At 42.2% G+C, this 27,460-nt stretch overlaps 1 protein-coding gene across 1 annotated transcript in view; it reads right to left on the minus strand.

Annotated features, from left to right (window-relative positions):
- LOC139420759 (double C2-like domain-containing protein beta) overlaps positions 1-27,460 on the minus strand; it is a 306,643-nt gene that overhangs the window by 17,079 nt on the left and 262,104 nt on the right. The window contains 1 exon segment of the mRNA XM_071170967.1: positions 7,803-7,929. Coding sequence (XP_071027068.1) covers positions 7,803-7,929 — 127 coding nt within the window.

A 27,460-nucleotide genomic window follows, 5' to 3' on the forward strand; every position in this document is an offset into this window, starting at 1 on the left:
ACTGCACAGGGACAGAGCAACTCTTCGCAGTTCCTTTAATACTGTGTGTCTATTCGTCTCGATTACATTCCAAATCTAAGATGTGCAAATTTGCCAACTCACTTTCCACCTTATCGGAAATGCACTTTGCCCATAATTCTTTGCTAATGACGCTAGCTAATTGGCTGTGCAGGAAGCGTCTCTAATGATTCCAGCCCCGCTGTGTGACTACTCTGTCTCGTTTACGTAACCCTCATAGAGCGTTTGCACAGGGCTTCACAGAGACACCCTTAGATAGCCTCCTGGTTTAAACTTTCAAAAATAACAACAAAACAAAATGCAGACCAAAGAGGGCAATGGATGGAGAGAGAGAGCGAGAGTGAGGGTGAGCACATAAAGAGAAAGAAAGCTTGACATAGTAAATTGGAAGTTGGTAGGGGGACAGATCAAATGGAATGCACACTGAATTGTCAGAATGTCTGAGGTTTGTATATCTTCTATTTAAGAGATAATGCCCGAGAATCCAGTGTTTGAATGATACAGTGGGGCAAAAAAGTATTTAGTCAGCCACCAATTGTGCAAGTTCTCCCACTTAAAAAGATGAGAGAGGCCTGTAATTTTCATCATAGGTACACTTCAACTATGACAGACAAAATTAGAAAAAAAATCCAGAAAATCACATTGTAGGATTTTTTATGAATTTATTTGCAAATGATGGTGGAAAATAAGTATTTGGTCAATAACAAAAGTTTCTCAATACTTTGTTATATACCCTTTGTTGGCAATGACAGAGGTCAAACGTTTTCTGTAAGTCTTCACAAGGTTTTCACACACTGTTGCTGGTATTTTGGCCCATTCCTCCATGCATATCTCCTCTAGAGCAGTGATGTTTTGGGGCTGTTGCTGGGCAACACAGACTTTCAACTCCCTCCAAAAGATTTTCTATGGGGTTGAGATCTGGAGACTGGCTAGGCCACTCCAGGACCTTGAAATGCTTCTTACGAAGCCACACCTTCATTGCCCGGGCAGTGTGTTTGGGATCATTGTCATGCTGAAAGACCCAGCCACGTTTCATCTTCAATGCCCTTGCTGATGGAAGGAGGTTTTCACTCAAAATCTCACGATACATGGCCCCATTCATTCTTTCCTTTACACGGATCAGTCGTCCTGGTCCCTTTGCAGAAAAAACAGCCCCAAAGCATGATGTTTCCACCCCCATGCTTCACAGTAGGTATGGTGTTCTTTGGATGCAACTAAATTCTTTGTCCTCCAAACACGACGAGTTGAGTTTTTACCAAAAAGTTATATTTTGGTTTCATCTGACCATATGACATTCTCCCAATCTTCTTCTGGATCATCCAAATGCTCTCTAGCAAACTTCAGACGGGCCTGGACATGTACTGGCTTAAGCAGGGGGACACGTCTGGCACTGCAGGATTTGAGTCCCTGGCGGCGTAGTGTGTTACTGATGGTAGGCTTTGTTACTTTGGTCCCAGCTCTCTGCAGGTCATTCACTAGGTCCCCCCGTGTGGGTCTGGGATTTTTGGTGATCATTTTGGTGATCATTTTGACCCCACGGGGTTAGATCTTGCGTGGAGCCCCAGATCGAGGGAGGGTTATCAGTGGTCTTGTATGTCTTCCATTTCCTAATAATTGCTCCTACAGTTGATTTCTTCAAACCAAGCTGCTTACCTATTGCAGATTCAGTCTTCCCAGCCTGGTGCAGGTCTACAATTTTGTTTCTGGTGTCTTTTGACAGCTCTTTGGTCTTGGCCATAGTGGAGTTTGGAGTGTGACTGTTTGAGGTTGTGGTCAGGTGTCTTTTATACTGATAACAAGTTCAAACAGGTGAAATTAATACAGGTAACGAGTGGAGGACAGAGGAGCCTCTTAAAGAAGAAGTTACAGGTCTGTGAGAGCCAGAAATCTTGCTTGTTTGTAGTTGACCAAATACTTATTTTCCACCATCATTTGCAAATAAATTCATTAAAAATCCTACAATGTGATTTTCTGGATTTTGTTTCCTCATTTTGTCTGTCATAGTTGAAGTGTACCTATGATGACAATTACAGGCCTCTCTCATCTTTTTAAGTGGGAGAACTTGCACAATTGGTAGCTGACAAAATACTTTTTTGCCCCACTGTATATTGGCATGATGTTGGTATGTCCGAGATGAAGTCTCAGGCCTAAAAACAAAAGCTTTGCATATCTTCTCTCATTAAAAACGCAAAGCTGTCTTGCATTTTATATTTGAGATTCTTCAAAGTAGCCACCCTTTGCCTTGATGACTGCTTTGGACACTCTTGACATTCTCTCAACCAGCTTCATGAGCAGGTAGTCACTTAAAAAGCATTTCAATTAACAGGTTTGCCTTCTTAAAAGTTAATTTATGGAATTTCTTTCCTTCTTAATGCGTTTGAGCCAATCAGTTGTGTTGTGACAAGGTAAGTGTGGTATACAGAAGATAGCCCTATTTGGAAAAAGACCAAGTCCATATTATGGCAAGAACAGCTCAAATAAGCAAAGAGAAACGACAGTCCATCATTACTTTAAGACATGAAGGTCAGCACATTAACACACATAATGTCAGCACGTAGCTCAGTAATCCACAGGCTGATGAAAAGGCTGCACGTTGTAAAGCCAGCATGGAAAGAAAGACAGTGATGCTCAGTCAGACTGGGCTAAGCCTTCTCTGAGTAGTTAGAGCAGATTCCCTCCAGTGTTGTTGATGGTAAGAGAAAACACATTTGTGAGCGCTCTTAAACCCGATGAAATTAGGAGATTTTAACGACACGCTCGGATAAAAGAGTGAATATTAATTAAGGGCTCATCCCTATCAATCAGTCTTTCGTAAGAAGGAAAGCTCCCAAACTAAGGTTCTTGGAAACAGCAACCCAGATGTGGAGAAAGTTTGGAGGATCAAATGTTGCAGCTCAAATAAGTATCCATTTCGTAGAGCTTGAGTTAAATTCCAATTAAGGTGGAGCTACATGACTAGCGACAGTACTGTAAAATAACAACAATAGCTAGAAACATCCTCCAGTGCGCTAAGTAAGTAGCTTGTGAGTAAAACAAATGCCTCGGGCATCCATGGCCAGTCCTTGTTAAAAGCCCATGAGTAAATATAATTCCTTGTGTAGATTATGAGAGACTGTCATTCTCCCCAGTTCTCAATGTTGTAAACCTGCTTAATTCAGGGAGAGAGGCAGTGTTGAACTGAGCCCTCAGTAATTGGTGCTCCATTGAAATGTCTGTGGTTGTTTCATGAAGTTAATTTACAGTGTGTTAAAAGGGGATGCACAGGTATATGAAATGTTTTCAAATCAAATCAAATTTTATTGGTCACATACAGGTGATAAGTAGATGTTATTGCGGGTGTAGCGAAATGCTTTTGCTTTTAGCTCCGACCGTGCAGTAATATCTAACGAGTAATATCTAACAAATTACACAACATACCCAATACCCCCCAATCTAAGTAGGAATGAATTAAGACTAAATACATATGGATGAGTGATGTCAGAGCGAAATGGACTGAGATACAGGAGAATAGTATAGTTTTAAGGTCCATCATGTATTATTTCTATTCCAAGATTGCGTAGCAGTCAGGCTCCTGCCAGTCTGCACAGCGCGATTCAACCCAGAGCATATCTGACTTCTTCTCCATATCTCCGGATTGCTACCACAAGCTCTGGACCTTTTCACTTGGATCATCGCAACTAGCTAGCTGCTATCCGAGTGGCTACTCCTGGCTAACATCTCTGTCCCGAAAGCAAGCACAAATTAGCCTGGAGCTAGCCTATGCTAGGCCCATCTCCCGGCTAGCTGAAGAGGTCCATCAGCCACTCCTTGGGCTACAATACCTATTTTGACAATTGGCCTGGACCCTTTTACTACACAGAGCCCTGCTGATCCATCACGACTGGTCTGCCGACGTAACCGCACGAGGGGGCTACAACAGACTTATTCCGTTGCGACGTCCCTCTAAGGCCCATCTGCTATCCCCGGCCCGCTAGTTGTCTGAATCGCCATATCTCCAGCCCGCCTAGCTACTCACTGGACCCTATGATCACTCGGCTACGCATGCCTCTCCCTAATGTCAATATGCCTTGTCCATTGCTGTTTTGGTTAGTGATTATTGTCTTATTTCACTGTAGAGCCTCCAGCCCTGCTCAATATGCCTTAGCTAACCCTTTTGTTCACATGCATGCGGTGAGCTCAACTGGTTTAAATGGTGTCTCTAGAGACAATACCTCTGTCATCGTCACTCAATGCCTAGGTTTACCTCCACTGTATTCACATCCTACCATACCTTTGTCTGTACATTTTTCATTGAATCTATTCTACCATGCCCAGAAACCTGCTCCTTTTACTCTCTGTTCAGAACGTACTAGACGACCAGTTCTTAAAGCCTTCAGCCGTACCCTTATCCTACTATGTTCCTCTGGTGATGTAGAGGTTAATCCAGGCCCTGCAGTGCCTAGCTCCACTCCCATTCCCCAGACGCTCTTATTTGTTGACTTGCATGCTAACATTAGAAGCCTCCTCCCTAAGTTTGTTTTATTCACTGCTTTAGCACACTCTGCCAACCAGGATGTCCTAGCAGTGTATGACTCCTGGCTTAGGAAGGCCACCAAAAATCCTGGAATTTGAATCCCTAACTATAACATTTTCCAACAAGATAGAACTGCCAAAGGGGGCAGAGTTGCAATCTACTGCAGAGATAGCCTGCAGAGTTCTGTCTTACTATCCAGGTCTGTGCCCAAAGAATTTGAGCTTCTACTTTTAAAATTCCACCTTTCCAGAAACATGTCTCTCACCGTTGCCACTTGCTATAGTCCACCTTCTGCCCCTATCTGTGCCCTGGACACCATATGTGAATTGATTGCCCCCCATCTATCGTCAGAGCTCGTGCTATTAAGTGACCTAAACTGAGACATGCTTAACACTCCGGAAATCCTACACTCTAAGCTTGATGCCCTCAATATCACACAAATTATCAATGAACCTACCAGATATCATCCTAACCAACCTGCCCTCCAAATACATCTCTGCTGTCTTCAACCAGGATCTCAGCGATCACTGCTTCAGTCCGTAATAGGTCTGCGGTCAAACGATCACCCCTCATCACTGTCAAACGCTCCCTAAAACACTTCAGCGAGCAGGCCTTTCAAATCGACCTAGCCCGGGTATCCTGGAAGGATATTGACTTCATTCTGTCAGTAGAGGATGCCTGGTTATTCTTTAAAAGTGCTTCCCTCACCATCTTAAATAAGGATGCCCCATTCAAAAAATGTAGAACCAGGAACAGAAATAGCCATTGGTTCTCTCCAGACCTGACTGACCTTGACCAGCACAAAAACATCCTGTGGCGTTCTGCATTAGCATCGAATAGCCCCCCTGACATGCAACTTTTCAGGGAAGTTAGGAACCAATATACACAGGCAGTTAGGAAAGCAAAGGCTAGCTTTTTCAAGCAGAAATTTGAATCCTGTTGCACAAACTCCAAAAAGTTCTGGGACACTAAAGTCCATGGAGAATAAGAGCACCTCCTCCCAGCTGCCCACTGCACTGAGGCTAGGAAACACGTTCACCACCGATAAATCCACGATAATGGAGATTTTCAATAAGCATTTTTCTACGGCTTGCCATGCTTTCTACCTGGCTACCCCTACCCCGGTCAACAGCCCTGCACCCCCCACAGCAACTTGCCCAAGCCTCCCCATTTCTCCTTCACCCAAATCCAGATAGCTAATGTTCTGAAAGAGCTGCAAAATCTGGACCCCTACAAATCAGCCGGGCTAGAAAATCTGGACCCTCTCTTTCTAAAATGATCCGCCAAAATTGTTGCAACACCTATTACTAGCCTGTTCAACCTCTCTTTCGTATCGTCTGAGATCCCCAAAGATTAGAACGCTGCCGCGGTCATCCCCCTCTTCAAAGGGGGAGACAGTCTAGACCCAAACTGCTACAGACCTATATCTATCCTACCCTGCCTTTCTAAGGTCTTCGAAAGCCAAGTTAACAAACAGATCACCCACAATTCCGAATCCCACATACCTTCTCCGCTACGCAATCTGGTTTCCGAGCTGGTCATGGGTGCACCTCAGCCACGCTCAAGGTCCTAAACGGTATCATAACCGCCATCGATAACAGATTGTACTGTGCAGCTGTATTCATCGACCTGGCCAAGGCTTTCGACTCTGTCAATCACCCCATTCTTATCGGCAGACTCAACAGCATTGGCTTCTCAAATGACAGCCTCGCCTGGTTCACCAACTACTTCTCAGACAGTTCAGTGTGTCAAATCGGAGGGCCTGTTGTCCGGACCTCTGGCAGTCTCTATGGGGGTGCCACAGAGTTCAATTCTCAGGCCGACTCTTTTCTCTGTATCCATCAATGATGTCACTCTTGCTTCTGGTGATTCTCTGATCCACCTCTACGCAGACGACACCATTCTGTATACTTCTGGCCCTTCTTTGGACACTGTGATAACAAACCTCCAGAGGAGCTTCAGTGACATACAACTCTCCTTCCGTGGCCTCCAACTGCTCTTAAATGCAAGTAAAACTAAATGCATGCGCTTCAACCGATGGCTTCCCGCACCTGCCCACCATCACTACTCTGGACAGTTCTGACTTAAAATATGTGGACAACTACAAATACCTAGGTGTCTGGATAGACTATAAACTCTCTTTCCAGACTCGCATTAAGCAACTCCAATCCTAAATTAAATCTAGAATTGGCTTCCTATTTTGCAACAAAGCATCCTTCACTCATGCTGCCAAACACACCCTAGTAAAACTGACTATCCTGCCGATCCTTGACTTCGGCGATATCATTTACAAAATAGCATCCAACACTCTACTCAGCAAATTGGATGCAGTCTATCACAGTGCCATCCGTTTTGTCACCAAAGCCCCATATACCACCCACCACTGCGACCTGTATGCTCTCGTTGGCTGGCCCTCGCTTCATATTTGTCGCCAAACCCACTGACTCCAGGTCATCTATAAGTCTTTGCTAGGGAAAGCCCCGCCTTATCTCAGCTCACTGGTCACCATAGAAGCACCCACCCGTAGCACGCGCTCCAGCAGGTATATCTCACTGGTCACCCCCAAAGCAAATTCCTCCTTTGGCTGCCTTTCCTTTCAGTTCTCTGCTGCCAATGACTGGAACAAATTGCATTCATATCTCCCTCACTAACTGTCAGAGCAGCTCACAGATCACTGCACCTGTATATAGCCCATCTGTTAATAGCCCATCCAACTACCTCATCCCCATACTGTTATTTTTTTATTTTTTTGCTCCTTTGCACCCCAGTATCTCTACTTGCACATTCATCTTCTGCACATCTATCACTCCAGTGTTTAATTGCTATATTGTAATTATTTCACCACTATGGCCTATTTATTGTACCTCTCTTATCTTAGCATATTTGTACACACCGTACACACACTTTTTCTATTGTGTTATTGACTGTATGTTTGTTTATTCCATGTGTAACTCTGTGTTGTTGTTTGTGTTGCACTGCTTTGCTTTATCTTGGCCAGGTCGCAGTTGTAAATGAGAACTTGTTCTCAACTAGCCTACCTGGTTAAATAAAGGTGAAAACATTAAACAAATTAATAACAGGATACATACAGTATTGCTGTCTTGCAACACAAGGTATTTAGGCAAGTTATCTGCACATAAAATAACATTCTTTTAACTTAGCAGTGGAGACAAAATAAGCAATTTAACTTAGGATATGCTTAATTTTCCTGGATATACCTCATTTTGGTTTTAAATGGGTAGATGAAAAAGGCAATTTGGAGATAACTTACAGGTAGCTGTTTCTCCAGGCAGTTGTAGAAGTTCTTGGTCTGGTTGGGCTTGAGTTTCTTGAGGGGGATGCGCGTCTCACCGATGAACTCATTGTGGCGGAACTTGTCCTCATCACACACTGAAATCCTGAAAGTATAGAACAGAGAGAGAGAGAGTCAGAGAGAGATCAAAAGATACAAAGCAGCTATGAGAGAAATAAAAAAGAAGACTGCAGAAGAGACAGAATAGGGAAAATTTAGATATTGAAAATTAGTCACATGGTCAGCAGCCGCAGAAGAGTTGAACTGACTATGGGCTACTATTTAATCAAAGCCAGTCACCAGGTTTCCTAGATTAGAAATCAAATAACAGTTTACCTATATTTACTGTTTTTGTTTTTATGCATACAAAATACACACATCAAATACGAAATGCAATTAATAGATAATAACATAATCAATCAAATACAGTAGTTACCCCAACAGTCTCCCCTACAGTTTCCCAACCTATCAAGACTTCAGAAATCCTTTGTGAACTCCTCTATGAACAGGTCGCCCACCAATGCACTCAAGTGACTAAAAGGCACTCGGGAGTCTAATCTCAGAGTGCCCTGAAATTAATTCCATGTACAGTACCAGTCAAAAGTTTGGACACACCTACCCATTCCAGGATGTAAATGTACACTGCTCAAAAAAATAAACAAACACAATAAACAACACAATGTAACTCCAAGTCAATCACACTTCTGTGAAATCAAACTGTCCACTTGGGAAGCAACTCTGATTGACAATACATTTCACATGCTGTTGTGCAAATGGAATAGACAACAGGTGGAAATTATAGGCAATTAGCAAGACACCCCCAATAAAGGAGTGGTTCTGCAGGTGGGGACCACAGACCACTTCTCAGCTCCTATGCTTCCTGGCTGAGGTTTTGGTCACTTTTGAATGCTGGCGGTGCTTTCATTCTAGTGGTAGCATGAGACGGAGTCTACAACCCACACAAGTGGTTCAGGTAGTGCAGCTCATCCAGGATGGCACATCAATGCGAGATGTGGCAAGAAGGTTTGCTGTGTCTGTCAGCGTAGTGTCCAGAGCATGGAGGCGCTACAAGGAGACAGGCCAGTACATCAGGAGACGTGGAGGAGGCCGTAGGAGGGCAACAACCCAGCAGCAGGACCGCTACCTCTGCCTTTGTGCAAGGAGGAGCAGGAGGAGCACTGCCAGAGCCCTGCAAAATGACCTCCAGCAGGCCACAAATGTGCATGTGTCTGTTCAAATGGTCAGAAACAGACTCCATGAGGGTGGTATGAGGGCCCGACGTCCACAGGTGGGGGTTGTGCTTATACAGCCCAACACCGTGCAGGACGTTTGGCATTTGCCAGAGAACACCAAGATTGGCAAATTCGCCACTGGCGCCCTGTGCTCTTCACAGATGAAAGCAGGTTCACGCTGAGCACGTGACAGACGTGACAGTCTGGAGACGCCGTGGAGAACGTTCTGCTGCCTGCAACATCCTCCAGCATGACCGGTTTGGCGGTGGGTCAGTCATGGTGTGGGGTGGCATTTCTTTGGGTGGCCGCACAGCCCTCCATGTGCTCGCCAGAGGTAGCCTGACTGCCATTAGGTATCGAGATGAGATCCTCAAACCCCTTGTGAGACCATATGCTGGTGCGGTTGGCCCTGGGTTCCTCCTAATGCAAAACAATGCTAGACCTCATGTGGCTGGAGTGTGTCAGCAGTTCCTTCAAGAGGAAGGCATTGATGCTACGGACTGGCCCGCCCGTTCCCCCGACCTGAATCCAATTGAGCACATCTGGGACATCATGTCTCGCTCCATCCACCACAGACTGTCCAGGAGTTGGCGGATGCTTTAGTCCAGGTCTGGGAGGAGATCCCTCAGGAGACCATCCGCCACCTCATCAGGAACATGCCCAGGCGTTGTAGGGAGGTCATATAGGCACGTGCAGGCCACACACACTACTGAGTCTCATTTTGACTTGTTTTAAGGACATTACATCAAAGTTGGATCAGCCTGTAGTGTGGTTTTCCACTTTAGTGTGACTCCAAATCCAGACCTCCATGGGTTGATAAATTTGATTTCCATTGATAATTTTTGTGTGATTTTGTTGTCAGCACATTCAACTATGTAAAGAAAAAATATTAATATTAGTATTTAATAAGAATATTTCATTCATTCATTCGGATGTATTATTTTAGTGTTCCCTTTATTTTTTTTGAGCAGTGTATTTAAAAAAAACTATTGTCTACCTTGTAGAATAATAGTGAAGACATCAAAACTATGAAATAACACATATGGAATCAGGCCTTCATGGTCAAATTTCTGCAAAGAAACCACGACTAAAGGACATCAAATAAGAAGAAGAGACTTCCTTGGGCCAAGAAACACAAGCATTGGACATTAGACCGTTGGAAATCGGTCCTTTGGTCTGATGAGTCCAAATGTAAGGTTTTTGGTTCCAACCGCTGTGTCTTTGTGAGATGCAGAATAGGTGAATGGATGATCTGCGCATGTGTAGTTCCCACCGTGAAGCATGGAGAAGGTGGTGTGATGGTGCTTTTCTGGTGACACTGTCAGTGATAAAATATATTTTTGGTTTGTTAACACTTTTGGTTACTACACGAATCCCAATGTGTAATTTCATAGTTTGATGCTTTCTATATTATTTTATAATGTAGAAAATAGTCAAATAAAGAAAATCTCTTGAGTAGGCGTCTCCAAACTTTTGACTGGTACTGTATGTGGCATGTAAAACCTAAAGGCTGTTTTGTCTAGATCTTAGGATATTAGCTATTCCTGGGAGCGAGTGGGATATTTTATATTTCTATATATCAGGAGCGATTTGAGCTAGTAAGGTAGTTTCTGTAGGAGAGCTTTGTAAATGAACAGAAGGCAATGTTCCGTTCTCCCCATTGCTAGTGATGGCCAGACCACTTCATATGACTGAATATAACCCTATTCCTCCTCTCTGAGAATACTGGAGTTGGTCCTTGCTTTCTCACGTAGCATTTTAAAGCTGGCTGACCAAGTGGTCCAGTGTGGACCAGTTGTTAAGAGTGTAGTGCTAGCAATGCCATGATTGTGGGTTCAACATACTTGAAGAGGGGCTGAACTTACTGATTTAGCCTTAGGTTTCAATTATCCTTATTAGGAAATGCTACCCGAGAACGAGGTTTGGGACTTGGAGGCATGCTTTGATGTGGGTGTCTCTTGTATGCAAGCTTATTATAGTTTAAAACCTCAAACAAAAAAACGAATGTCATTTCAATTTGGATCTATTGAAATTATTAAATATTGTCCATTGTGTTAATGTATTGAATGTCCCTAACTAGCCCTATAGGGATATCCAAAGTCAAACCAAATTTGCCATGGTCAGTGTGCTGGGCATTACGATCAGGTTGTATGTAGTTGCGCTCCAAATGAATGATTACTTGGGTACTGCTATCTGTGTGCAGGATTGAAATAAACCCAACCCAAGGAAAACTATCCAGTACCCTACATTCCGTAACATACCATTTTTCCCTAAAAATCTCAGTTTTGAACAAGACTCACTATAGCTTCCTGCCCTTGATTGATACCTAGCTATACTCAGCGTGCTTTTGGCTTGTTAGCAACCTAATGAAGAGACACACTGGATGAAGCTAGTGTAAGGCCAGGATAAAGAATAATAATCCGTGGACACAGCGACTTCAGATATTGTCTCCAAGGTTTAATAAGAGCAACCACACATCTTCAGGGGACAAATAAAATATAAGGATAAATCTTATGAGCAGAGGGCTGGCCCCTGCTATGGAAACTTACCCTAAACTAAAGCTATGCCAGAAACTCCTGCACTTTATAGTCAGAGCCACAGCATCCACTATCAAAATAAAAGTCAATTTACAGTCCCACACTAGCGTAGCTAGGCAATACATCATCCCCAGTTAACACCCACCCTTATGAATGGTTAAAGCAAGTCATATAATGCACTGAGCATAATAACAGGGGCTACAGTGGCTTGCAAAAGTATTCACCCCCCTTGGCATTTTTTATATTTTGTTGCCTTACAACCTGGAATTTAAATGGATTGTTGCGGGGTTTGTATCATTTGATTTACACAACATGCCTACTACTTTGAAGATGCAAAATACTTTTTATTGTGAAACAAACAAGAAATAAGACAAAAAACAGAAAACTTGACCTTGCATAACTATTCACCCCCCCAAAGTCAATACTTTGTAGAGCAGCCTTTTGCAGCAATTACAGATGCAAGTCTCTTGGGTATGTCTCTATAAGCTTGGCACATCTAGCCACTGGGATTTTTGCCCATTCTTCAAGGCAAAACTGCTTCAGCTGCTTCAAGTTGGATGGGTTCCGCTGGTGTACAGCAATCTTTAAGTCATACAACATATTCTCAATTGGGTTGAGGTCTGGGCTTTGACTAGGCCATTCCAAGACATTTAAATGTTTCCCCTTAAACCACTCAAGTGTTGCTTTAGCAGTATGCTTAGGATCATTGTCCTGCTGGAAGGAGAACCTCCGTCCCATTCTCAAATCTCTGGAAGACTGAAGCAGGTTTCCCTCAAGAATTTCCCTGTATTTAGCGCCATCCATCATTCCTTCAATTCTGACCAGTTTCCCAGTCCCTGCAGATGAAAAACACTTCCAAAGCATGATGCTGCCACCACCATTCTTCACTGTGGGGATGGTGTTCTCGGGGGGATGAGAGGTGTTGCATTTGTGCCAGACATAACATTTTCCTTGATGGCCAAAAATCTAAATTTTAGTCTCATCTGACAAGAGAACCTTCTTCCATATGTTTGGGGAGTCTCCCACATGCCTTTTGATGAACACCAAACGTGTTTGCTTAGTCTTTTCCTTAAGCAATGGCTTTTTTTTCTGGCCACTCCGCAAAGCCCAGCTCTGTGGAGTGTACGGTTTAAAGTGTTACTATGGACAGATACTCCAATCTCCACTATGGAGCTTTGCAGCTCCTTCAGGGTTATATTGGGTCTCTTTGTTGCCTCTCTGATTAATGCCCTCCTTGCCTGGTCCATGAGTTTTGGTGGGCAGCTCTCTCTTGGCATGTTTGTTGTTTAATAATGGATTTAATGGTGCTCCGTGGGATGTTCAAAGTCTTGGATATTTTTTCATAACCCAACCCTGATCTGTACTTCTCCACAACTTTGTCCCTGACCTGTTTGGAGAGCTCCTTGGTCTTCATGGTGTCGCTTGCTTGGTGGTGCCCCTTGCTTAATGGTGTTCCAGACTCTGTGGCCTTTCAGCACAGGTGTATATATACTGTCATGTGACAGATCATGTGATAATTAGGTTGCACACAGGTGGACTTTATTTAACTAATTATGTGACTTCTGAAAGTAGTTGGTTACACCAGATCGTATTTAGGAGCTTCATAGCAAAGGGGGTGAATACATATGCACGCACCACTTTTCAATTTTTTTTTTGTGAAACAAGCTTTTTTATTTTTTATTTTTTAATTTTTTTTCACTTCATCAATTTAGACTATTTTGTGTATGTCCATTACATTTCCATTTAAATTACAGGTTGAAATTCAACAAAATAGGAAAAACTCCAAGGGGGATGAATACTTTGCAAGGCACTTTTTACAGTTTGAACATAAAAAGTGTTACAGATTTCTCTTTCAGCCTCTTCTCAGCGAGCCCCTCTCTACCTCCCATAACACCTCGGGGGCTCTTTAATGATCTGTAACAATTCTGCCCTCCTTTTGAGCATTTCATTCAGTTCTAATAACTACACAGAATGTTCTCAACAGTGTGTGTATATGAACAGTGCTTTTGCAAGCACAATCATCCAATGTTTTCCTTTGTGTGGCGTATAGTACATCTATTTACATTGAGCTCATGATGTGTGAAATTAGTTATTTCCTCAGTGTGTAATTGATTGATAGGTGGAGGGAAACCATGGGCCTTCGTACAACAAATTATAATTACATTCCACTCATGAGGGGCAAATCTAATCGCAGCAGCAACATTAGAAACGCCATTGAGCAGTCACCAATTTATCCTATGGACAGGTGGTACAGATTTCAAATAAATTAATTTAGAGAGGAAATGGATTTGCTGGCTGTGGAACGTATGTGGGCTTCTTTCTCATCCTCTGTTGTTTCTGTTGAATTAAACAGGTTCTAAAGGCACGGTTATGAGATGAATAGAACATCTGAATTCGATGAAGGCGCAGAGAAAATAGTTTTGTGGCTTCTGCAGAGGAGGACATATTCTTTCCTTTTCAATCTCGTCTCGCCTGCAAAAAACAATCACATTTCACTCAGAAAATGTTCTCAATATTTCTTGTAAAAGTAACTAGAGAATCAGTCCCATTTAGATTTTGACTTTTAGAAATGTATATTGGAGAACAATGAGTATCATTGACATCCATGTCGTTTCTGTGATTAGTTGGTGAAATAATACTTGATTTAAGTTGCTCTAGATATGACGAGTACTTGCTAAAATGACAAAAATGTGATGTTTTCCTAAAACAAAGTTACATTTATGGGGATTTGGTGGTGTCGGTGGACACAAATGGGTTCAATTTCACCATGAGTGGCTCAGTGATTTTCACAGTTCTATTATCACAAATGTTCAATTACATCAATTACTCTGACAGCTTATGGAAAACGATGCAATTGAGCAAGGTTAATGACACACCGATTAGCGAACACCTAAAACAGGAGTGTGGACCGTTTTTGGCTTCTTACGATGAGTTATCAAAGTGGAAGCTGATTATATTAGCGAAAACGCCACATGGGATGTGTTTTGCTTTCTATGACCTTGTTTACAGCTTTGGGTGGATCGAAATGAAAAGCACCACAGTCATTATCTTCTCAAAATGTTAGCGATGAAGTGCTAGCTTGCTTGACAGCCCAGCATGCTTAAAGTCATGATTGAAGATGAAAAGGTCAGTAGTTCTGTGTTTTGATGAATAAATAACAAACATTGTAAATAACATTGGTACTTAGAACCCTTCATTCTCAAACACAATGAGAGATTCAGGACTATAGACCAAATGCATTTTCTCCCCAAGGTATACACTCATACACTTCACCTTGTGGATGTAAAAGGAATGGACAGGTGTGAGAGATATAGTTGAAACTCCCTCTAGCAAATTCATACACCCTCCCAATGGCTTTAAACCCTTGACTGAATGAGTACACCCTTTTTAGGGGGCCCAAGCACGGTGAAGGCTAGTAGTGGCCCTCCCATTCATCCTTAGCCAAGTATTTACCAATTGACAATATCATCAACTACTCATTCCACTTCATTAGCCTAACATTTTAGTTGAGGATAAACTGCTAGTGGCCCTCCCATTTATCCTTAATCAAATATCGACCAATTGACAATATCATCAACTACTCATTCCACTTCATTAGCCTAACATTTTAGTTGAGGATAATTGGTGTAAGTTGGTGTGTACAGATGGTTAAGGTTAGGATTGAGGGAGGAGAAACTGATCCCAGATCTGTACCTGGGGAAACTTCACCCCGGAGCAGGTGAATACCACAAACTACTTCTGACTGCAGTGGCACGAGGGCAATGCCATTCAACATGGGAGATGGCATTGATTTGGATTCAAAACAGAGAACAAGATTCTTAGGCACATTATAGGGCTCTGATTTGGAAGGAAATAGTAAACATAATTAAGATTTTAATAAATCTTAAATTAGTTTTGTTGGATAAATAATTTAGAGTTTAACCATAAAAATGGTGAAGTCTCATTTTGAGTGAGCTTTCTACAAAAAGGTTTTGGTTGAATAAAGGTTGAAAATGAAAAAATCTGATGAGATGGAGGTAGTAGACAATGCCAACTCAAACGTGGTTGTATTTGTGAATCCTCAATTTGACTTTAATTGATAAACAAATCAGGTAACAATGTTGCTGTTTCTGAGCGATGACAGCTTTTGTGTGTAATTAAAACGATGCCACCAATTATTCAATGTAAAATGTATTGTCACAACAACAATAACATGTCCAAAAGATCAAAAACAGCACCAGACATTGCTGCAGTGGATGTCAAATCAGACCTGGACTCTATTCGAAGTCCTTATTGTTTCAATACTCGTGCCAACATTCAGTGACAAGCCTGCCCAGCTCTAGCCAGCCTGCTCACAGTGTGTGAGATATGGAATGGTGGTGAGGGGATGGAGAGAGGGAGGGAGTGAGCAAGCGATGGAGGGGAGAGAGAGGGTGAAACACACAGCTATCTCTCCCTGTAGGCCTAATCCAGCTGTCACACCTCAGCTCTCCTCCTCAGTGACAGGATAAACAGGACCTCTCTCCCTCGTTCCGTTCGCTCCCATTTCCCAGCTTGCCCAGCTTCCAGTGCCCTGCTCATCCATCTCCATTATGTCCTGTCGGGAGCGAGCCATGGACAGCCCCAGGGGGAAAGAGAGGGCAGCCCCCATCCATGATCCATGCCACAGCTGTGGTTCCCCTACAATTCCGCTTTAGAAATTACATTCCATCTCTGAATATATCTCTGTCGAAGCCCCCTCACCAACTCATATCCATTCTCACCATCTCCATTGTAGCTTTATGCTGCAGTGTAACATAGCACCTTACTGTCATTTGACTCAGCTCAGGTATAGCGATACATTCACTTTCCTCTCTGCTCGTCATTGTAGGGGAGAGTGGGGTAAATTGAGCCAAAGGGGTAAGTTTAGCCACCCTTGTTTTTAAGAAACCCCAAATTAGTAAGTTGGCCAAAGATTTAGAAAGAGGTCGTCATTTCATGGAGTCTGTGAAGGAAGAACCCACATTGAAAGTAGTAAGCAAGTTAGGTCCAAAAAAATGATTTTACCAAGTCAAATAAATGTATTGTGTTAAAGGTTTCATGATGGTTGTATCTAAACCAAAGTCGATCATTTAAGATTGTTCTATACATCAGTTTGGGTCTCTATAAACATCAATATAAGGTCCTAAAACTAGAATGAAAGTGCATCCTTGTAGCTATGTGGGCTAATATAGTCAAAATGTTTGTCTTGGGTTAAGTTTAGCTAATGGTTGAGCCAATGACAAGTTGAGCAAATTGAGGTGTTTTCTTCCCATCCGTAATATAATAAATTATTGCTGGGATATGAGGTTACAACAGGGCTGGCCTATGTTAAAAGTGTGGTCCAGAGTGGGTGGCAAGGAATAAGTAATTCCTAAATATTTCTAAAACTAAAAGCACTGACTTTGGGACAAATCATTCACTAAACCTCAACTAAATCTTGTATTAAATCATGTGGAAATTCAGCAAGTTGAGGTGACTAAACTGCTTAGAGTTAGCCTGGATTTTAACTGTCATGGTCAAAACATATTGATACAACAGTAGCTAAAATGGGGAGAAGTATGTCCATGTTAAGGCCCTGCTCTACCTCCTTGACAGCACTGTCAACAAGGCAGGTCCTACAGGCCCTAGTTTTGTCGCACCTGGACTACTGTTCAGTCGTGTGGTCAGGTGCCACAAAAAAGGAAAAAAAAAAATGGCCCAAAAAATGACAAAAAATTGCAATTGGTTCAGAACAGGGCTGCACAGCTGGCCCCACAGAGAGCTAATATTAATAATATGCATGTCAATCTCTTCTTGCTCAAAGTGGAGGAGAGATTGACTTCATCACTGCTTGTATTTATGAGCGGTATTGACATGTTGAATGCACTGAGCTGTCTGTTTGAACTACTGGCGCACAGCTCGGACACCCATGCATACTCCACAAGACATGCCACAAGAGGTCTCTTCACATTCCCCAAGAACAGACTATGGAATGTGCACAATACTAAATAGAGCCATGACTACATGAAACTCTATTCCACATCAAGTAACTCATGCAAGCAGTAAAATTATATACAAAAAATAGATAAACACCTTATGGAACAGCGGGGACTGTGAAGCAACACAAACATAGGCACAGACACATGCATACACACGATAGCATCCACACTATACACATACGTACACATGGATTTTGTACTGTATATATGTGGTAGTGGTGGAGTAGGGGCCTGAGGGCACACAGTTTGTGAATGTATTGTAATGTTTTTAATATTGTATAAACTGCCTTAATTTTGCTGGACCCCAGGAAGAGTAGCTTCTGACTTGGCAGCAGCTAATGGGGATCCATGATAAATACAAATACAATGATCCAAAACATGCAGTCAAATATACATGAAAATGGTTAAAAGGAAACAAATTTGAAGTTTTGGAATGGCCTAGTCAAAGTCCATACCTAATCCCATTTGAGATGTTGTGGCAGGACTTGAAACGATTAGTTCATGCTTGAAAACTCACAAATGTTGCTGAGTGAAAGTAGCTCTGCATGCAAGAGTGGGCCAAAATTCCTCCACAGCGATCTGAGAGACTGATCAACAACTACAGGAAGAATTTGGTTGCAGTCATTGCAGCTAAAGGTGGCACAACCAGTTAGAATTGGGTGTTGCATAACTTTGATATTTAAATAAATAATTGCCATTTTTTTGTTATTTGTAAACTCAGGTTCCCTTGATCTAGTATTAGGGTTTGGTTGAAGATCTCAAAATAGAGAAATAGAGAAAATCTGAAAAGGAGCAAATACTTTTTCACGGCACTGTATGTTTGTGGGGGGTTGCTCTCTTTGCAGTGGTTTGAAATTAACTGAACGCAGTGACGTCTCTGTTTGGCGCTCTGTCAGCAATTGTGGGACGATTCTCTGCTCCAAGAATAAATGTCAAAAAAGACATTCATTTAAATAGTAGTCAAGCCTCAGCGTGCTCACTTCAATGTTCTAAGCATCCTCCCTACCTCTTTTCGTACGCATGTCACACGTTCGTAAACACAGAGTGAAAATTATATCTTTGGAAGATGTGAGTCTATCAAATTAACCAATTACGCAGAGGTCAGTGAGTGGGAACTCATTTTGTTTGATATGATTGGTGAAAGCTTATGTTTCACAAAGCAATCAGGATAAATCGGGTCAAAATGGGCTAAGTAGAACATACAACTATGTCCTACAATGGATGGCAGGTGGCTTAGATTAGAGACAGATGTGCAACTGGGTCGCAGGAGTGCAAGAGGGCAACAGGTTCGAATCCCAAGTCTGACGGTATAAAAATGTGATACCATCTCCTACTACTAAGAATCCAAAAGGCATATGTTGTAAGCATGACATTTAATGGACATCTTGTTCAACTTCACTGCTTGAGGACATCCTACAACTGATTCGAGCAACAATCCCCTCTACCAAAAATGAACCCATTGAATGTCTATCTCAACTGAGTAAACCATGGACCTGAATGGGTTGTCTTGGGTTTGTTGAAGACAAATCCCTGCTCAACAGAGCCTTGAAACCAAGCCATCACTCCTTGTGTACACATCTGTCTATCATTGCAGAAAACTAGGGTAAGCTTCTCGTAGTGAGACAATTAATATATAAATTAACCCGGGCAAACAAAGAGTGAATCGTTGGAGGCATTGAGGGTCAGTGCAGACACTCCAATCCGCTGCCTGGGATTAGTGAACAGCAGATAATTACAGAGTCTGCATTATAAAGGGAATAGGGTGGCATTTGGGACACACATTGTAGTGTGTTTAAGAGCCTATACAGATTTGATTGACTCCTGGGAAGGATAAAGGGGAGAAACACAAACACACATCTCTTCACGGATGATCCACAATACAAGTGTTTAATTTGACTTCAATGCATATTCAAAAAAATAAATAATGTGATTTCTAGTGTTGGGTTCTGAGAATATGAAATAATATTTTATTAATGTCACTGAGGGAGAGAGGGGAATGTATAACGTTTACATTCTGTCCGGATATGTTATTGTAAGCCATCAGGGATCCTTTGGGAGGAGAAGAGACACAGTCATGTACAAGTCAACATGACAGCCGTGAGTTGGGGAGGAGTGAGAACTTTGGGGACGAGGTCAGGTCAGATGAAGTGAGGAAGAACAGATATCGCTAAGGTTCTGTCTAGCAACAGAGATGCATTGGCTGTTTAGATGTGTAGTAGACTCAGCATAGGAGAAAGGGTTAAATATCAGTGCTTGTGTGAATATGTTTGTCTCTGCTGTATCGACCCAATGGGTGAATAAACTTGGTTTGAGCTTTATTAAGTGTCCGTGAGTTTTAATAGGTTCATTTAGAACCTAACACAAGAACACTAACTCTGTCCAATACTGAATAATCACTCCTCTTGGCCCTTGTGAAGAGAGAGGGAGAGGAGTGATGGCGGATGACAGGGAAGCTGTCAAATTAGGCTGAGGCTAATGCAGTGTGTGGCTAAGGAAGCCTTACTGCTGAGCCTATACGATTATCTCAGCGTCTCATAATGTTTATAAGGAGCAGGGCCTTTGCCTCATCTCTCCCATGTGTTATGACTGAGTACAGTATGTTCCTATGCACTCAGGTGATGGGCTGCTGATTACCTCCACTTACCCAGCTCCAGTGAAACATGCTGGTATAGCTGGTGTGGTTAATTTAGTATCTTCATTATGGTTGTTGGAGTAACTGAAATCATTTGAAGGTGGTTTCAATGGGAACCCTTCAGATGAAATGGGTTCCATTGCTACCAGGTAATAGTTTACGTGCTCCATGCTGTATGCTTGAATGCCCCTTTCCAAGGATATTTAGAACACCCCGAACCTGAAATAATATCCCTTTGTTTTTTAGAGAAGGTAGAGGGACTTCAATTTGGACTTGAGAGGGCATCAAATGTTCTGCATGCGGCTATGGAAACATGACCTGTTTCATCGGACGTGCTACTTTGTCCAGGAACAGCTGTTTCACTCTCTCAGTCTCTCTCTCAGTTTCTATTAACGTTTGAGCATACTGAAGAACGATCTAGCCTTAATGGCCATGTATTCTTATAATCTCCACCCGGCACAGCCAGAAGAGGACTGCCCACCCCTCGGAGCCTGGTTCCTCTCAGGTTCCTCCTAGCCACTGTGCTTCTGCCATTACCTTGTGAAGACTTACAGAAAACGTTTGACCTCTGTCATTGCCAACAAAGGGTATATAACAAAGTATTGCCACTGATGTGCGTAGCGCGTAAAATATGTTTGTCCTCAGTTGCATCAATAACTCCCGAGTTCCAAACTGCCTCTGGAAACAATGTCAGCACAAAGTATTGAGATAAACTTTTGTTATTGACCAAATACTTATTTTCCACCATCATTTGTAAATAAATTCATTAATAATCCTACAATGTGATTTTCTGGATTTTTATTTCTCATTTTGCCTGTCATAGTTGAAGTGTACCTATGATGAAAATTACAGGCCTCTCATCTTTTTAAGTGGGAGAACTTGCACAATTGGTGGCTGACTAAATACTTTTTTGCCCCACTGTACATATAAATGGATGAGACAGCTTTCTACTGCCTGAGCTATGTTGTTGACGCAAATTGAGAAGAGCATGGGGCCTAGGATTGAGACAGCAGATGTTCTGACTTTATACACTGTACTCTTCGAGAGAGGTAGTTAGCAAACCAGGCCAAAGACCCCTCAGAGACACCAATACTCCTTTGCCGGCCCACAAGAATGGAATGTTCAACCGTATCAAAACCTTTGGCCAAGTAAATAAAAAAGCAGCACAACATTGCTTAGTGACAAGGGCAATGGTGACATCATTGAGGACCTTTAAGGTTGCAGTGACACATCCATAACCAGAGCGGAAACCAGATTGCATACCAGAAAGAATGCTAGACATCAAGAAAGCCAGTCAGTTGATTATTGACACGTTGTTCCAAAACTTTTGATAAACAGGGCAAAATAGAAAATTAGGATCAGCTAACTCCCCCTTTAAATAAATGACGCACTGTGGCTGCCTTCCAAGCAATGGGAACCTCCCCAGAGAGGAGAGACAGGTTAAAATGGTCAGAGATAGGATTGGTGATGATAGGGCAGCAACCTTAAAGATGAAAGGGCCTAAACCATCTGTCATATTTCAGTTTTTTTATTTTGTAATACATTTGCAAAAAAATTCTATGTCTATTGTCTGTAGACTGATTTTAAAAAATCTATTTCAGAATAAGGTTGTAATGTAAAAGAATGTGGCAAATGTCAAGGGATCTGAATACTTTCCCGAATGCACTGTAAGTCTGGGCAGCGAGCTCGGTTGTCATCGATCACTAGACCAGAAATAGTCAGTTTTTATAGTCAGTTAAAAATAAATTCCTACATCCAAATAAGCACAGTTGACACCATTGAGGTGCGGATGTTTACTTTTTCCACACATTTTTTTTCAGTTTCATCCTAAGAACAGATTGTAGTGGTAAAATAGAAAGGGATACATTTTTTGGTGCCATTTAGGGGAAATGGAATTCTAAGCATCACACCAGCCAGAAGAGGCTCTGTGAAGGTTTGTTTCAATTCATTTGCTGTGGCCTCGCTCTAGTGTTGCAGCTCAGCCAAAGTTCTTTTCAGCCTTGGGTGAATTTTGACTCGTTCTACTGTCCAGCCTACAGGAAGTACATGTACTAAGGTCTATTCAATGCTGGTCTGACCAATCTGAATGAATGTTTCAAGATTGTTTTGATCACGCGGACTGGGATATGTTCCGGGTTGCCTCTGAGAATAACATTGACGTATACATTGACACAGTGACTGAGTTCATCAGGAAGTGTATAGGGGATGTTGTTCCCACTGTGACTATTAAAACCTACCCAAACGAACTATGGATAGATGGCAGCATATGCACAAAACTGAAAGCGCGGCCACCGTACTTAACCATGTCAAGGTGAATGGGAATAAGGTAAAATACAAACAGTTCTGTTATAAGGCAATAAATCAGGCAAAATGTCAGTACCCAGACAAAGTAGAGTTGCAATTTAACGGCTCAGACACGAGATGTATGCGGCAGGGACTCCAGACAATCATGGATTACAAAGGGAAAACCAGCCACGTCGCAGACATTGACGCCTTGCTCCCGGACAAGCTAAACACCTTCTTCACCCTCCTTGTGGACAACATAGTGACACCGACGCAGCCAGCTCCTAAGGACTGTGGGCTCTTGTTCTCAATAGGCTGACGTGAGTAAGACAATTAAGCGTGTTAACCCTCGAAAGGCAGCCGGCCCAGATGGCATCCCTAGCCGCATCCTCAGGGCATGCGCAGACCAGAAGGTTGGCGTGTTTACGGACATATTCAATCTCTCCCTATCCCAGCCTGCTGTCCCCACTCGCTTCAAGATGTCCACCATTGTTCCTGTACCCAAGAAAGCAAAGGTAACTAAATGACTATTGCCCTGTAGCACTCACTTCTGTCATCATGAAGCGCTTTGAGAGATTAGTTAAGGATCATATCACCTCCACCTTACCTGACAACCTAGACCGACTTCAATTTGCATACAGCCCCAATAGATCCACAGACGATGCAATTGCCATCATACTGCACACTGCCTTATCCCATCTGGACAAGAAGAATACATACTGCACGTAAGAATGCTGTTCATTGACGACAGCTCAGCCTTCAACACCATAGTACCTTCCAAGCTCATCATTAAGCTTGGGGCCCTGGGTCTGAACCCAGACTGGGTCCTGGACTTCCTGACAACACCTCCACTATGCTGATCCTCAACACCGGGGCCCCACAAGGGTGCATGCTCAGCCCCCTCCTGTACTCCCTGTTCACCCATGACTGCATGGCCACGCACGCCTCCAACTCAATCATCAAGTTTGCAGACGACACAACAGTAGTAGGCTTGATTACCAAAAATTAAGAGACAGCCTACAGGGAGGTGGTGCGGGCCCTGTCGGAGTGGTAGCAGGAAAATAACGTCTGCCTCAACGTCAACAAAACAAAAGAGCTGATCATGGATTTCAGGAGACAGCAGAGGGAGCACTCCCCCACCCACATCGACGGGCCGCAATGGAGAAGGTGATAAACTTCATGTTCCTCTGTGTACACATCACTGACAATCTGAAATGGTCACCCCACACAGACAGTGTGGTGAAGAAGACGCAACAGCGCCTCTTTAAACTCAGGAGGCTGAAGAAATTTGGCTTGGCCCCTAAGACAGTCACACACTTCTACAGATGCACAATTGAGAGCATCCTGTTGGGCTGTATCCCCTCGTAGTATGGCAACCGCACCACCCACAAACGCAGGGCTCTCCAGAGGGTGGTGAGGTTTGCCCAACTTAACTCCAGGGGCACAATGCCTGCCCTCTAGGACATCTACAGCACCCGATGTCACAGAAAGGCCATAAAGATCATCAAGGAAATCAACCACCCGAGCCACGGCCTGTTCACCCCACTATCATCCAGAAGGTGAGGTCATTAAAGGTGCATCAAAGCTGGGACCAAAAAACAGCTTCTAAGGCCATCAGACTGTTAAACAGCCATCACTAGCCGGCCTCCACCCAGTACCCTGCCCTGAACTTTAGAGGCTGTAGCCCTATGTACAGTACATAGACATGGAATCACTGGTCACTTTAATAATGAAACACTAGTCATTTTAATCATGTTTACATACTGGTTTACTCATTTCATATGTATATACTGTATTCTACAGTATTCTAGTCAATGCCACTACGACATTGCTACTCCTAATATTTACATATTTCTTAATTCCATTTCTTTACTTTGAGATTTGTCTGTATTGTTGTGAATTGTTAGATACTACTACACTGTTGGAGCTAGGAACACAAGCAATAACAACTTCTGAATATGTGTGTGTGACCGATAACATTTTATTTTATTTATGGGGCTATGATAAGAGATATGTTTCCCAAACACTATAACTGTCCACTTGTGCTGACATTCAGACAATGTCTGTACCCAGGCGGTCCCTAAATAACGTTAATTTAACAATTCTCCTATTTGTGTAAAATGCAGTTGTAAATATGTTTTACAGTGGTAAATATGAAAATAAAAGCTTCCAAATGAAATTACCACCCCCACCTCCCTGTCATGGTTTAAACCATTTATTTATATGTGGCTGCACAAACCATCTCCCTGTTCATGGTGCTGTCTACTCAGTAGTGCTGAATTTCGGCCTCAGCTAAGCTCCTTTAAAATGCATCGATACTCCTTGGTATTTGCTCATTTTCGCCATTTGTTCCCATGTGCCCTCGATAAAAATAGCCAATGCCTTTATTCCAATGCATTTGATTTATCATTGTTTGATATTGTCAGTCAGCTGTTTAGAGCGCTCATTGCTTTGTTCTTCAGGTGTGCACGGGTATTGGTGTTATCTGTGCTGTCTGTGGCCAGAAGAAGTAGACCATTTATGTAGCTTAATTATTTTCATTGGATATTTGTTTTATTTTCTGGATCAGCTGATGATGGTCGCCAAAATCACTAAACAACTGGCCTACAGCTAGACACCAAATGCGCATCCAATCCATCTAACATAATGCCAGTAGGCCTATAGTTGACTCTTTTGGTTAGAAGCATTACATTTTGCAATGGCATAGGCCTACATTCTTTTGGATTCGTGTGCCCATGAGAACTGTTTTCACGGTGAAACATAATAAAATGTTACGTAGGCATAGTAACACTTACAGCGCATTTTCCGAGCTCTCCAAGATCCAGGAATGGTAAGGGGTTTATTTTCAATATTCTAATGTAATTGTTAAAAGCTTAATAATGACAAATAACACTGTCAAAAATGTCATCAATGTAAGGAAAGAAACGCAGTGTTCTGTCCACACAATCTGTGAAGACTCCAAGCATTCAACAAATAAATAACTCATGAACTAGGGTGGAAACATATTTTGATTCAACTTGTGCATTATATTGAATGTAGGCTACCTGTTCTGCGTGTGTTCATGTGTGCAAAATTGCCTAGGCTGAGAGGGTACCGGTAGTGGTGTTGGCCTAGTGAAGGGTAAAACCCAAGTAAATGCAGTTTAGCCACCTTTTTCCAAAAAATGCATTGAAAGTATTGGGAGCGTTACTTTTTTCACCGCGACCGACAATCAGATTTTACCCACCAATATTTTTACCACTACATCACTGGCTACTGGTAGGCCTATTTGAAGTTCATGATACTAGGCCTACACATTGTAGCCTAGTCTAATAAATTGACCACGTTTTAGGGTGACAATCCAATTTTCCCTGGGACAGTTTCAGACCCATTTCAGGTGTCCCGAAATTTCATGCTTCATCCATTTGTCAGCAAGATCATAAATTAATGTAGACCTAATCAATGGCAATCACCAAATGTAATTAGGAACACTTTGTGGTGTTTTGTAAACAGATGTCTGTTACCATTCATCAAATGGCGCTAGTGTAGGCTACATGCATTACACTATTTTGGAGTGGACGAACATGCACAGGTAGCCTATGTTTTGAAGTGTTTGGCTGGCCCATATAAGGCACATAAAACATTTCATGCACGCATCCAATAGAGAACCCCCCTAAATGTCACGGTGTAATTCTCACTCTGAACAGTAGCCTAAAAATCATTACAAGCACCAACCAAGTGTTCTTGATAAATAAGGAAAATCAGCACAGAAGCAATAACGGCATTGTAATGAATATAAGTGTCGATATGACTGCAGCAAAAAAAAACTAATATTGTCAGCTAGTGCTTACGTGGTGTGCGTCTTCACGCAATGGTATCAGTTGGAGCATGTCCATGTCACATAAACAATGAAAGTTGGTGAGTGCGTTGCTGATGATGTTTTTTGCTTGAGATGTAGGTTCTGCTCTCTCAGTGGAGACATTTTTTTGTCTGATAAAAAAAAAAGCATACATCTAATTATTATGTAACCACTCTTTCTGACTGTAAGTGAAACCCTCCAAAATTCTGGAAAACTGTCAAATCTCTGAAGGGTTGCACTTCCTCCTCTATGCCCCAAGCAAATTCATTAAGACTATGGTCCCATTACAATTCTGTCATTGATGCATTTAAACATTACTTTATTTAAAACGTGCTATTTTTTTTAATGAGAGTCTAACACTACTATCCAAAAGTGGGCTAAACGCTGATTGACTCCAAAAATGGTAGTTCAGTTTTAGCATTTTGGCAGTTCACAGAAAAATACATCCTTGATACCTTACTTGCTATAGATACCAGGAAATCCACAGGAGCTGACCAATTGGTGCTGGGTCTGCTTAAGTATGCTGCCCCCCTCATTGCTGGCTCAGTAACCCATATCTTAAATCTGACATTGTTATCAAGAAACTCCATAAGACGTGGATAGTTTTGATCTTGATAATTATCGTCTCATCTCCAGTCTTCCATGTCTAACAAAAATTATCGAACCATTGGTAAATAAGCAATTTCGCACTTTTTTTTAACTGAGCATGGTATTTTGAATATAAATCGATCTGGGTTTATGCCAGGGCACAGCACTATAACAGCGACCATATTAGATGTTAATGATATTGTCAATGTATTAGACACTAAAATGAATTGTGCTGCCTTGTTTGTGGACATGTCAAAAGCATTTGACACTGTTGATCATGCTATTTTATTGAACAAGTTTTCCTCGATTGGCCTGGGCTCTGACATCTGCTCTTGGTTTCATGATTATTTTAGTGACAGATAATACAGGGACAACTAAATACATGTTGTTTTCAAAGTTCTCGTAAGATTTTCTCAGATGGATTTAAATCTTCACTCATCGGATGGTTCTATAGTCGAACAAGTTCTTGCATACAAATACCTTGGCATTTGGATTGACGATAATTTAATGTTTAAAAAAAACATACGAATTAGCTTTTTAGGAAGTTAA

Source organism: Oncorhynchus clarkii, chromosome 12 (assembly GCF_045791955.1).
Source record: "Oncorhynchus clarkii lewisi isolate Uvic-CL-2024 chromosome 12, UVic_Ocla_1.0, whole genome shotgun sequence".
Classification (NCBI taxonomy): Eukaryota; Metazoa; Chordata; class Actinopteri; order Salmoniformes; family Salmonidae; genus Oncorhynchus; species Oncorhynchus clarkii.